The sequence below is a fragment of the Kwoniella shivajii genome, chromosome 1 (genome assembly GCF_035658355.1).
Source record: "Kwoniella shivajii chromosome 1, complete sequence".
NCBI classification, from domain to species: domain Eukaryota; kingdom Fungi; phylum Basidiomycota; class Tremellomycetes; order Tremellales; family Cryptococcaceae; genus Kwoniella; species Kwoniella shivajii.
Window position 1 is genome coordinate 3,447,562 of NC_085908.1, and position 13,459 is coordinate 3,461,020.

At 43.0% G+C, this 13,459-nt stretch overlaps 4 protein-coding genes across 4 annotated transcripts; 1 reads left to right on the forward strand and 3 right to left on the reverse strand.

Annotated features, from left to right (window-relative positions):
- Positions 1–626: 626 nt before the first annotated feature.
- IL334_001277 (uncharacterized protein) lies at positions 627–4,778 on the reverse strand (the record flags this gene model as incomplete). Its single annotated transcript, XM_062933034.1, has 11 exons — positions 627–925; positions 1,045–1,343; positions 1,425–1,600; positions 1,672–1,805; positions 1,856–1,959; positions 2,016–2,305; positions 2,367–2,648; positions 2,702–3,006; positions 3,080–3,260; positions 3,336–3,467; positions 3,543–4,778. 11 exons carry the CDS (start codon positions 4,776–4,778, stop codon positions 627–629), a joined length of 3,438 nt encoding a protein of 1,145 aa, XP_062789085.1.
- A 598-nt stretch (positions 4,779–5,376) lies between these two features.
- IL334_001278 (uncharacterized protein) lies at positions 5,377–7,844 on the forward strand (the record flags this gene model as incomplete). Its single annotated transcript, XM_062933035.1, has 13 exons — positions 5,377–5,432; positions 5,533–5,577; positions 5,693–5,796; positions 5,851–5,965; positions 6,023–6,071; positions 6,128–6,242; positions 6,294–6,389; positions 6,451–6,620; positions 6,678–6,815; positions 6,870–6,929; positions 6,994–7,327; positions 7,378–7,603; positions 7,685–7,844. 13 exons carry the CDS (start codon positions 5,377–5,379, stop codon positions 7,842–7,844), a joined length of 1,668 nt encoding a protein of 555 aa, XP_062789086.1.
- Positions 7,845–8,091: 247 nt separating this feature from the next.
- Positions 8,092–8,742, reverse strand: IL334_001279 (uncharacterized protein; the record flags this gene model as incomplete). The annotated part of the gene is made up of 3 exons (XM_062933036.1): positions 8,092–8,218; positions 8,297–8,466; positions 8,590–8,742. The coding sequence occupies 3 exons, from the start codon at positions 8,740–8,742 to the stop codon at positions 8,092–8,094; spliced, it is 450 nt and encodes a 149-aa protein (XP_062789087.1).
- Positions 8,743–12,823: 4,081 nt separating this feature from the next.
- Positions 12,824–13,260, reverse strand: IL334_001280 (uncharacterized protein; the record flags this gene model as incomplete). Its single annotated transcript, XM_062933037.1, has 2 exons — positions 12,824–12,988; positions 13,108–13,260. The coding sequence occupies 2 exons, from the start codon at positions 13,258–13,260 to the stop codon at positions 12,824–12,826; spliced, it is 318 nt and encodes a 105-aa protein (XP_062789088.1).
- Positions 13,261–13,459: the final 199 nt, after the last annotated feature.

Genomic DNA, 13,459 nt, shown 5'->3' on the forward strand with positions numbered 1-13,459 from the left:
AACAAGGCTCCTAATGCTCATCGACGAAAATCAAAGAGAGGAGGATGATTCAATCAGAATTTGTAAGGGAAAAAGTTCTACTGTACTTAGTGTCTGCATAGCGAAAGCGTCAGAAAAAAACAAAAGATCCAAAAGAATAGTCAATAAATAGATAGATAGGTAAGGTATACAATATACTTGAAATCGCTTTTGTTTGTGTTTTTGTTTTTGTTTTTGTTTTTGTTTTTTTATTATTCTTCATTATCAGTTTTCATCCATTTTATATTCAATCGCATTCAAGACTTTCTCACATATGTACATACAAAGAACCAGAATGCTAACAACCAGAAGCAGAACAAGAAGAAGTGATAAAGAAATAAGGATTTTACTTTTATTTTATACCCAACTTATATACTATATGAATGAAGATGAAACCCCCCTGTGTTACTCGCAGCTTCGCAGAGTAGTGATTGACTTACAACTATGGTATCATGAGGTGGTCGAGTGATGATACTCTGACATGTGATGCATCTTACATATACAAAAACCAATACAACATCTATACAAGTTTTTTCAAAATTGATCGATTGTGCTATTTGATCATGCATATTGCGCGCCGTACCATCTCAATAATTAATCATCAATCATCAATCATCATCATCGTCAATGATTATCACATTCTTATCCCTCTTGTCGTTATTGGGTGGATCATGTTCTATCCATCGACTTTCATCTTGCTCTTTATCAATATCCATCACTCCTTCTTCTTCATCTTCTTCATCTTCTTCTTGACCTATATCTTCTCCTGAAGGTAGTACATCACCATCGCCTTCACCACCATCATCATCTCCAGGTCCCTCTTCGTCGTCTAAAGAAACGTATAATTCATATATGGCATCTCCTTCGGGACCTTCAACTACGTTCTCTAATAGATCTCCACTCAGGTCTAACGAGTTGAGAAAAGCCAGATATCAGCTTATTCCTAAGGATACATCGTGATTGAATGGATCTTGATCTTAAAGACGATAGGGACAGCAATAAAGATGTAGATCCAAAATCACTCACATTGTATTCCCCTTTGATCACTTTCACTGATGATCTCCTCACTGACTTGAGAATATGCCATTACACCTAATGAACTAACGAACATATGTTGCAATCCGTTGAATTCCCTTGTGACCGAAGCTGAATTTATTCTTTCAGGTAGATCAATGCCTACTGGTGGGTCTGAATCTTCTCTTTCTCTTGCCGACAAGGATTGAGGTTGAGATTGAGATATGATGTTTGTTGGGGACGAAGAGATTGGCGAAGGGAAAACCAGATGATGGAAAAGCGATAAAGTGGGTAAAAGCAATGAAAGTGCACTGTTCATGAATCATATCAATATTAGATCACAAACTGCGATGAACTTAAAAGTACAAGTATGAGTGATTATGGAGACTCACTCTTCATAGGAATATATGTGACCATGAACACCATACAGTTTCGTACTTTCCCTCTGTAAAACAATGATCAAAGCTGGCACCAAGATCGATCTTTGACCCATTAAGATCACTGCGTCCGAATGTGATATCGCTAACATACATAAGCCTCGTATTATCAGGAGGCTAATCCTGAGTGACTATGTATGACACAGAGAGCACATCAGCCAACTGGTATATTTGACTAGATGCGAATTGTGATGATACTCACATCGGATTCGGAAGCTGAATTTAACGGGTTGATTAGGTATCGAGATAGCCTCTCTATCAGTGGTGATTCATTAGGCATTCCAGAAACTTTGTATGTCTCCGAAGAGGTGATCAAGCTTCGGAAATTACTTGCATCTATGACCTATGTCAGTTGATACCACATGGTGCTCGCTAATTGGACGTACGTAATGATGCGACGTAGAACAGCTCCATCCCTCTTCTAATGATATAATTGTCTTGATGAGGTGCTGTCAGCCCAAGGATGACATCGACTAACTCATCCCCTTTCCTAGATTTGTGATGTGTGATCAGCTGATGCCAGAAAAGTCGACAGGAACAACTCACCAAATCGATCCTTCCGCAGTGAAACAGGTGACTTCACCCAATTCTGCGATTCTGTCACCGAGTTCTATGTACCAGGACTGCGCATCCTCTGTCCCACCTTCTCCTTCAGACTTCGATTCGGTTGTCAGATGGTCCTTGTAGCTTGTAAGCTTGACGTTATCTGAGAATATGAGGCGAGTGAGACTTTTCAGAGTTTCAGTGGTTCTTGTGATAAAGATGATTCGGGCGAAAGAAGGGAAAAGCAGAGTAGTGCTGGAAAGTAACGCTATGATATTACAAAGTACTGCGATCTGTTACAACATTCAGGTTTAGGTGGAAAATATCCCTCACGAATTTCTTAGAGAAACGTACCTCTGTTTTAGATGTTTTGGCTACATCCGACACTATGCTGCTCACACAGTCCAGCATGTCACTCAGGCAGTTCGCCACGATTTCCGAGAGTCCTTCAAATGTCATATCGGAATCACCACACGCTTTCAAGATATCTGAACAACGCTGAGTGTATGTTTGGTGACCTTCAACATTGATTGGTGGTCGATAATTCATAAGTCGATATATCGAAGGTTCAGTTGTGAGATTGAGGGTAATTTGAAAAATTGATAATGGGACATGATTGAACAAGTGATATAGTAACTACAATGTCCGAGATCAGCTGAAGGTCCCTCACTGATTGAATCTGAATTTACCTCTGCTTTGTCGTCTTTGCTTTGTATCTGATCAATATGACCATCCACATCGACTTCCTCCCCTTGGATGTCCGGGCCCCAATCGATACCATCATCTCCAGCCTCATCGCCCACAACAGGTGAGCTACGCCTTTGGCTCCTGGCGGGGGAAGCTTGGAATGGCGAAGGTGAAGGATTCCGAGAGGGAGATGCCTGAGGACTCAGATCTGCCGTCTTTTGCCTTTTGACTCGTGGTCCAGTTGTAGGTGTAGCAGCAAAGGCGTTATTGAATCCACCGAAAGTGGGTCCAGCAGCAGGGGCTTTACCTATGGATTATGTACATCATCAACAGTGTCCCACGTCACATGACTTGCGGAGGCTGAACGAGACGATACTCACCCTTTCCTTTGATAGACATGAAGAGAGGCACATCGTCCTCATCGGTTTGTCCTCTACGACGTCTACTCGGAGAACCATTTTTCAGTGGCGTTGGCAAAGGTCGATATTGAGATTGGGATGCGCCAGGAGGACGTTGAGATTGATGCCGAACTTTCATAGCGGAATTATGTGCCGCATGATTCTACGATCACCGACGCCAGATACAGCATCAGCTCACCTTGGCACAGAAGCGATCTAAACGATCAAGCTGACTTACAGAGAAAACGGCTTGATGTTTGATATTCTCCATTTGCTTTTTGGCTTGATTCTCTTTCTCTTTGATTTGGACATCTTTGTCTTGAATGGTAAGTTTCAACTTTTCTAGCTCGTCAAGATGTCGTTGATGTTCCTGCACGACAATCACATGATATGAGTCTGATATCTGATTTGATTCCTCTGTGAAGATACTGGGAATGCAACTCACCTCTCTTTGTGCACGACGTATAATTTGTGCTTCACCTTTTGCTGCCCATAGCTGGTTCTGCAGTTCTCTAACTTTTCTATCCAAATCACCTCCAGCAGCAGCATGTTGCTCCGCTTCCAACTTTGGCAGAGGTCTGGATGCAGCAGATTGAGCTTGCAGAACAGACAATTGTGTCTCGAGTTCTTGCCTTTTCCTCTTTTCACTTTCTAATTCAATCACTGCTGCTCTAGCAGCCGAACCTTGCGACATTGGTGGGGCGGCATCACTGACATTTCCGTTTGTACTGCCATTCTGACTCGATGAATACTGAGAAGGGATAGTAGGTAATCTTGATGGTCCAGCTACTGCGTTTGATCTGCTGAATATCTGAGCGCCAGCAGAGACTGACCGAGATAAAGATCTATTATTACCGAACGCTTGACCGTTATTTTGCTGTTGAACTTGAATATTGCGAGGCGGATTGATTGTTATACTACCATTGTTTGAGGACGCCGAAGCTGAGTTGGATCTCGACATGGGTTGCCTTGTATTGAAAGGTTCGGGTGTAGTACCTTTTCCGTTCGAATGACCATTGTTTATAGCGGGAACAGCGGGAACAGCAGCAGCAGCGATAGCTCTTCTCCGAGCAGCAATGGCCTCATCACTTTGTTTGTTCAATCTGGGAAGAGGCGGTGGTCCTGCTAATCCTAAGCTTTCACCTAATATTGAAGGTTGAGCTCTTCTTTTGTCAGTTATGACAGCTTCATCGATTTCACCTGATCTAGTTCCAAGTTCATATCTTCCTGATCCATCCATGACTACATCTATTGGTAATCCTTCTTCTTCATCTTCTTCTTCTTCTTTGAACACATTTGTCAATCTTTGACTACCATTACTACCTGTACCCCAATATGCTTCCCGTTTTTTTACATTATCAATATGCCTATCAACATCGAAGGAACGTTTTCCACCTATTTCCCATCCGAACCCAGTGCCTCTAATTCCAGGTTCAGTATTTACGGGTCTAGGTTCTTTGATCTTTTGTCTATTTATTGATGTCGCTGTTGATCCAGCTGAAGATGCAGGTGAATTACGAGGTCTAGCTAGCTTATGATGGATAGGTTGAGTAAATCTTGGTTTGGGTTTATTGGTTGCTGGTTGTTGAGACGCTTGAATAGCTCGTTCTTCTACAGCTTCTAGTATATTGAGGGTTTCTGGATCATCGAAGAAATCATCATCATCGTATGGATCCGCCATGTTGCCTCATGAGCAGGAGGGATTTCAAGGTGTACGAAGCTAATATTCGGGATGATCAGCAAATGCATGTGATCCTTCGATGTGATAACAGCTCACCTAATGCGAGTGATCACGAGTCATACTGTTTTGTGATGGATGATATGAGGAAGTGATTGAATGCTTTCGTTGTTGATGCACAGTCGTGAGGATCTGGAATTAGTCGTTCTGTAGGACTCTTATCGTCTTGACAATTCCGCTGTGGTGATAACGCTGACTTTATCGTGCAACAAGAGTAGGGATAAGTAAAAGCAGAAGAAGGTATCGAAAGAAGAGAAAATCACGCCTCGAAGTGATTTATTTGTTTTGGTGAAAAGTGGAGGTTGACTGGATATCATCATTCATCTTCTTCATCTCATTCCTTCCTTCCAGACCTCTCAGCTCAGCTGATTCCCCATCCCCTCATTGGTGGAAATCACCCTTCCCTGTTAGTCTCTGCTTGTGGTCGATTCCCTGTCTTCGAACATTTGGTGTTGGACAGAGAAAGACTCCTCTCGGACACATGCCTTCTTCCCCACTTTCTGGATCAGATCACGAGAGAAGGCCGACGAAGATCACAAAGATGGATGATTCCATCGATGTCACTCAAGCTACTACTGGAACGACTGAAATCCCTTCGTGAGTATCGATACTTCCTGGAAGCCAAACCTCATCACTCAAGCTGGCGCTGGAATCAACAAAGTGTATATGTTCAGGTGGACTGACGTTGATTGATCAGCTATCGACCTGATGCTAAGACAAGACGCTATGACCGACAACTTCGGTGAGTCATCGCACTACGCTCTACACGATGATGCTTTTCTCTGCCTGTCAAAAGCACATTGATTGCGAAGAAAGTCATCTTCCATTATGGCTCAAGCATAGCTGACAGATCACAGACTCTGGGCTTCAGCAGGTCAACGTTCACTTGAATCAGCTCGAGTACTACTTGTAGGATCAGATGCTACAGGTTGTCAAGCTTTGAAAAACCTCGTACTTCCAGGCATGTCAGCTGTCCAACTCCTTACGAGCCAAAAAGCTGATCTGTCATTCATAGGTATCTCTCAATTCACTATCCTTTCACCTAACCTCACTACATCTCAAGATGTAGCCACCAACTTCTTCCTTCATCCTGATTCTGTAGGATTTCCTATCGCTGAAGAAAGTGTGAAGTGAGCTAATGCACTGAATCACTCATTCGGAGTGTGGAGCTGACGAGACATGAACAGATACTTGAAAGAGCTTAATCCTGCAGTAGAAGGTTCTTCTCGAGTTGAGGTAAGTGGAACAAGCAGTATCAATCGAGGTATTTAAATTATCATTGTGGTGAACAGGATCCAGCATCCCTCGTAAGCACTAACGCGGACTTCTTCACTGCTTTTACACTCATCATTGCATCCAACATCGAACCATCCCTGGAACTTCAGATTGCAGACTTATTATGGGAAGGTAAGCTGATATAATCAAGTACTCCAATGAATACAGCTTATCAGTATGCAGCTTCTTTGACTGTCGGTGGACCTGAAATACCTCTGATTGCTATCAGAAACTCGGGGTTCGTAGGCAGAGTCGAAATCCAACTGAGGGAACATAGTGGTACGTAGATCTCCTTAAGATTGTGGATCAGTCAAAAGAACAAGCTGAATTATATACTCAGTTGTCGATACGCATCCCGACACCACCCATACTCTGCGCCTGGATGCGCCTTTCCCTTCATTACAGCAACATGCTCGTTCTCTCGACTTGTCAAGTATGGACAGTATGGAGCATTCACATGTTCCTTGGGTGGTCTTATTGGTCAGAGCTGCTAGTCTGTGGAAGGAATCTGTAAGTCGCCTTTAGGGCTAACATCAAATGTGTTTTAAGCTGATCAAACATCACTAGCACGGCGGAAACCTCCCCGAAACGAGTGAAGAGAAGTTGGCATTCAAAGACTTGTTGAGGAAAGACAAAGTGAAGGGCGACGAAGAAAACTACGAAGAAGCTCTCGCACAAGCTTACAGAGTTTGGAACCCCTCTGAAGTGAGTCATCGCTGAAGATACAACCTGATACCGATCTAACAACATTCATCGTAGGTCCCATGGGAAGTGAGACAACTCTTAGACGATGAGAGTGTAATGAATATCTCTTCCAGTGTGAGTATCTATCCTGAGGCTTTTATCGTGCAACTGCTAAACTTGATATACCCAACAATAACAGTCAAAAAACCTTCAACTCCTACTTCACACTCTCTCTCAGTACATTGTCGCACCTCCTCATTTGCCGCCCACTTCTCCGTCTTTACCTGATATGCATTCTTCGACTACTTCTTATGTGCAGTTACAAAACCTCTACAAGAAGGAATATCAGTCTGATCTGGCTCGATTCAAGACATTGCTCGCCGAAATTCTCCTGAGAATAGGCTTAGAGGAAGGAACAGTTTCAGATGAAGAAATAGAAAGTTTCGTGAAGAACGTCGGTGGTGTAGGCATAATAAAGGGCAGATCTCTAAGAGAAAGTAAAGAGGGCAGGGGTTTATTAGCCACTGAGATCGGTAAGTCCACCAACTTTGCGTTTACATCCGCGTACTGATGGCATCCTTAGACGGTTTCGATGAGTCAGATTTGTCCGCGACTTGTTTTGCTATGCATCTCGCTCTTCTTGCATCTGAGAGATTCTTCGTTGCTCATAGAAGATGGCCCGGTACCAAAGCACGAGATGACATGGCACAGGATAACAGAGAAGTAGAGGAGATCGTGAAAGGTGTTCTGGGCGGGAAGATCCAGGGTGCAGAGATACCCGACGTCTTTGTGGAAAGTATCGCTGAAGTGTGAGTTTCATAACAAAGAAATAGATCATATTCGACCGATTGGGAAGAAATGACAGTAGCTGACAGGTGACAACAACACAGGACAAGAGGAGGATTTGGAACTCTCCCGACTACGGCTGCATTCCTTGGTGGAGTTGTAGCTCAAGAGGCCATCAAATTGGTGACAAATCAGTATACACCCTTGGATAACACCGTGGTCATCAATTTGGTTAAAAGTGAGTCTGCCAAATTCAAGTTCTGAAGTGAACATTCAGCATGGAGCTAGAGTGTCAAGATTGGATACACCGTCGAAGGACGACATGACACATTAAGAAGTTAGATAGGGTGGAAGTTGTACTATAGATCAACATGGTGATATGCAGTATCTCCAAGTCCAACAAGTTCACAATAAATTCACAATACGATTTTTCACATTACTGCGGAAGTCTTGAAGTACTACATGACAGAATTCAAACACCAGAACTCGTATTGCACATTACATCCTCATATCAGAGGTTGTTATCCATAAATTTCTGAAGCAAAGCAGAATCCAAATACTCAGTCACACCTTTGCATCTAGGTTTGCCTCCATCTTCTTCTTCGTTAGTAGGATTGAATTCGAGGACCAAACATACACTTTATGAAATAGGTCCATTACCACGTCAGCTTGTTGTACTGCTTCTTCCCGAGAAAGAAAGGGAGGATAGGTGATACGATACTTGCGGCATAATGTATTTCTCATTATCTTTCTTTCCGACTGTTTCACCTTTTAATTCACCAAAAGCAAGGTTACCAACTACAGATAATCGTCTTAAAGTGAATTTCATAGGCGCTCGGAAAATCTGTCGGTATATCGGCTCCGCCTTTGTCCAGTATTCTGTGGGCTGTTTACGACAGGTGATTGAGATTCAGCTCGAAGCCAGGACAAAATGTGATTATCTCCTGTGATCTTGGAGCTGCCTCATCCAGTATAATCAAGATATATAATGAATACTTCAGATACTTACGCCATGATAAGTATCTGAGAGAATAGTCGATTTGATATAAGGATTAACGAATATCCATTCAGCGTCATCCAATACATTATACATGACTTCTTGTCTTTGACCATCAACGAGACGTTGGAATATCTCTTGAGCCCAAGATTCTTTGAGTGACATTACGACTCAGTGCTTATAAAGAAAGGTCACTTTAATACTGCTGTATCGGGTGTTTTGAACTGGTGTGAGAATAAAAACGAGTTGGGAAAGTCTGTGAGAACATGACCAGATTGAGTAGCGCTTTGTTCTATATATGCACATACATTCGCATGCGATGCAAGTATACATGGAATGATGAAGCGAATAGCAAGAAATGTGAGCAAGCGAGTAAGTTGCATTCTGTGAGTATGGGAAAGAGAGTGTGTAATGCGTTGCGGGAAGACAAGACTCGAATCTCGCTATGTATGGATAGGGGTTTATTTATAGTCGTTTCAACAACAAACATCAGTGTGAGAACCGATTTATCAATGCAAGCACAAAAGATTATTCATTATGAGCAACCGCCTGACTAAATAGATAAGAGCCACGCCATGAACGAAGACGAAGACCTTCAGGCTCTCTGTCTGAACTCGGCATGAGACGAACCTGTATATATACTGTCAATGCCCGTGTGAATCATGCAATGAGATGGTGCAGAAGTAGATACATTAATAGAAAGTATTTCCACAGAAGGGTATACTGTAGTGTCGCTTATTTGGAACAGAACAACAACAATTTCCAGCAATAATGGCGGTTCAAATTTTGGCTGATATCAGCCAGTTAATCTCAAAGAAACCAACAAAAATACATCTTCGTTAATTTGGTCATCGCGCTCAACTCTTCGTGTAATGCATGCTCTTCCAACTCCAGACTACTAGAAATTATTATCTATGAATTTTTGAAGTAAGGCCGAATCCAAATACTGGGTTATGGCTTTGATCTTGGGTTTACCTCCATCTTTCTCTTCATCAGTAGGGTTGAATTCAAATATCATACACCAGCTAATCAAAGTTATGTCGCGAAGTATCAGTCCGCTCGTTTCACATATTTTTCGAGACGCGTCAAGTTGGACATTTTGATAGTAAGATATGAAAACCAGACTGCAATATATACTCACATTCCGATGAATCTCTCGCCATCTTTCCTTCCACTTGCCTCACCTCACCTCTGATTTCTGCGATGGCAAGATCACCTGAAACGGTCAATCTTTTCAAAGTGAATTCAGGATGATCCTGCCAGATTTGGTTGAGAATCGGTACTGCCCTTTGTAAGAAATCCATTTTCTATATATATGCATCATAGTAGTACTTCAGGTTAGCCTTTTCTTGGCCTTTCGAGAGATTTCTTCAGACAGACCAGAGCAAATGAAACCAATCAATGTTGTAGATATACTGTAGAGGAAAAGAAAACATTCAACTTACGCGATTGAAAGTACCTGATATAGGAGTAGATTTTATTTCTGGATTGATGCAAACCCATTTACCCATTCAACATCATCTTCGATATATTGGATGACTGACTTTGTATCTTTACTGATGAAAAGTCTGAACATCTCTTGAGCCCAAGATTCGCTGAGTGACATCGTCGTTATGTTTGTTTTCGATCGGAGATGGGGATTTTAACTTGCCGTGGTCATGAGAATGATGACTCTCTTCGTTTGTAGTGAGCGTCGAATGACGCCGAAACGGCTTACAAACAAAAGTATGACTGCTGTGCAGATATCATGGTGGTGCAGATCAACGATAAACCATTTTGTCCTTCATCCAAGATGGCTCCGATACGATATCACGTCGGTGTCGTTGTTTATCCGCTTATAGTATAGAATCATTCGGGCATCTCGGGTGTAGTATATGAGGGTGAAGTACATGTGATGCCGTGGACTTGATTGATAAATCAATGCCAAGGCACTCGCACAGTCTGATATGATCGTGTCCACTCCTCCTCGAGCTAGTGCTCATCGAAACACGGAGGACTTTGTGGAGCCCTGACATCGAGTACAGCTACACATCCTGCCAAGCGACTTCGGCATTGCCTCCAGGGAGTGGTGGTATGCTCAAGCAATGCATACCCGTACCGGACAGAATACATCTTTGCTTATCTCGATCATCCCTAAGCATGCCTCCTTCCCATCATGCATCAGGCATTATTGTCAATGAATTTCTGGAGTAGAGCAGAATCCATGTATTCAGTGATAGCCCTGATCTTGGGTTTGCCCCCATCTATTTCTACGTTGGTAGGGTTAAATTCGAATATCATACACCAGCTTATTAACGCAGATGAAGACAGAAACTATCAGCACGCGCCCGGACTTGAAGGCTGGAAGAGGGTGGAAAATACTTAACGTCATTCACCTACTTATTATACACCCCCACTTATTATACACATTCATCGAAAATCTTCAGTTTTGCTCTAAAACTCAGGTTTACATGCATGCATCATATCTAAGAAGCTGTTATAAATGGATTTTCCTCTTCTCCTGGACTGTCGCTATCCACTGGTACCTCTTTCTCCTGTTGTTTCTTAGTAGTTTTCCTCTTTTTGGCCGCTCTAGCACCCTCTATCCTCCTCACCTCCTGTACCACAAATTCGGTACTAAAGGAATGTGTACCAAGGTTAGCCACTGTAACTCCTGCTCTAGTCTTCTTTCTAGCTTCCTGGGCAGCCCTTAACTCCTTCACTTCGTTCTTGAGGACGATATTCTCGGCTTCGGATGACTCTAAAGCTGAAGATAAGGTCTGAAAGCGATTCTTGACAGGGGTGACAATATTTCCTTCGTTTTCCCTCATAAAGTCGCGATTCTCGCTTCCCAGGGATGCTAGGGGGGTCCTGGATGGTGCTGGGGGTGGTGTAGAAGGTGTAGAAGGTCCTGGTGAACGTACCGGTGCTTTATGGATCAGGCGGGCAGGATTGAAGGGATTTAAACCTGTCTCTCTCCATCCCACTCTAATATTGCGCTCTGTCATCGCGCGAGCCCTAGCTTCAGCCAAATTAGTGGCCCAGCATGCCTTTTGTACTCTGCCAGGATCATAGTAGGCTTGGGTGTCCGCTTGCCTGGCCATAGCTGCTTTAAGGGGAGCGAATATACCAACATCTAAGGGCTGAGTGATATGGGAAGAGTGTGCCGGTAGGACCATCAAATCTATAGAATGATTCATGCAGAAAGCAATGAATTTAGCAGTAACATGACTACCATGACCATCTACGATGAGAAGACGACGATGATAAGGGTTTATTGGTCTAGTTTTAGGTTCAAAATGTTGTTCTAGCCATTCATATCCTAAGGCATTGCTAGACCAGCCGCTCTTGCTTGTAGCCCATCTCCAACCCTCTACCTTTAGAGGATCAGGTAGCCAGCCTGATGACATCTTGCCCTGCGCTTTGTAGATGATCATAGGAGGCATTGCTCTGCCTGAAGCACTCACACATTCAACAGTTGTAACCCATTCCTGTCTAGGTGCCGTGCCCTTCTTCGCTCTACTTTTGACTCTTCTACCCTGTTCTAATTCGTCCCCTGGGTCTCTCTCTATGACCATCATGACCCTGGTGGTCTGGGTAGCACCAATAGCATAGCCAGACTCATCCATATTGAAGATCCTGTCAGGCGGATAGTCATTCTTCTCTAACATTTCACCAACTTCTTTAAACCAAGGTTCTAGCGCTTCAGGTGCTTCTGCTGCTAGTCTTGAGGCGTCTATTTGGTTGGACAGACCAGAGAGGACCTCTTTGTGTCGAAAACGGAAGCCTTTTAGCCAATTCTTACCGAGGGGAGGGATAGGGACATCAATGGGGGAAGGGATCGTGAGAAAGCGATGTTTGCGAAGCTCATTTGCTACCTCTTGGACAGTTCCTGGGGCTGGTGGATGTCCTATCCTGGTAGTACGGCGCATGTAGTTGACTAATATGGTCTCTTCTTCAGGTGTTAGAGCCTGGTGATTGGTATAGGCATCATCTCTTGAAGCAGTGAGTCCTTTGGTACGATTGTTGAGCGTAGCATGATTCACCTCAAATTCTAGGGCTATGCTTCGAATACTGCGTCTTGTTCTTGGAGATTTGAGTTGTTCAGCTTCCCAGCTTTCGATAGCTGCCTTGAGCTCGTCTGTATCTGGCATATTGAATGACTTTTATATAGAGAGAAAAAGAGAGTGAAATATGGATGCATGAAAAACAGAGGTGACGCGTTCTGTATAATAAGTGGGGGTGTATAATAAGTAGGTGAATGACGTTACAGTCCAATAAATTTCTCATTGTCTTTCTTCCCTACTACCTCACCTCTCAATTCACCTATAGCGACATTACCAGCTACTGACAATCGTTTCAAGGTATATTGCGGTAATCCCTGGAATGTTCCAACTAGAATTGGGACTGCTTTTTCACCAAATTCCTTTTTCTACAGGTACATGTTGGCAACAATAGGATCAGCTGTGTCTTGTCGTAGTCAGAATTCTGACTTGTACTCGTAGGATATTCGAAGGCAGCTATGGATTTCCCACGATGAGATCAACGTACTCCGGGATAAACACCTGATGCAGAAGTAGATTTGACCTCTGAATTAATGACTGTCCATTCAACATCATCCTCAATATACTCCATCATGATTATCCTTTCCCCCTCTATTAGAAAGTTGAATACTTCTTCAGCCCACGATTGACTGAGTGCCATTTTTCAAGTGGAGAATTGCAACTTGATGGTAATGATGAAGAGCAAATTGGGTATAATGGGTTTTGAGATGCTCATGTGAAGTACAAACTAAACTCATTATCGTTTCAAAACGGAATCACTCCATGCGTTGCAGTGCACAGCATCTAAAAACAGCTGCAGTGGAGATTTAGACGCTCTTCGGCGATAACAGACTAAGACC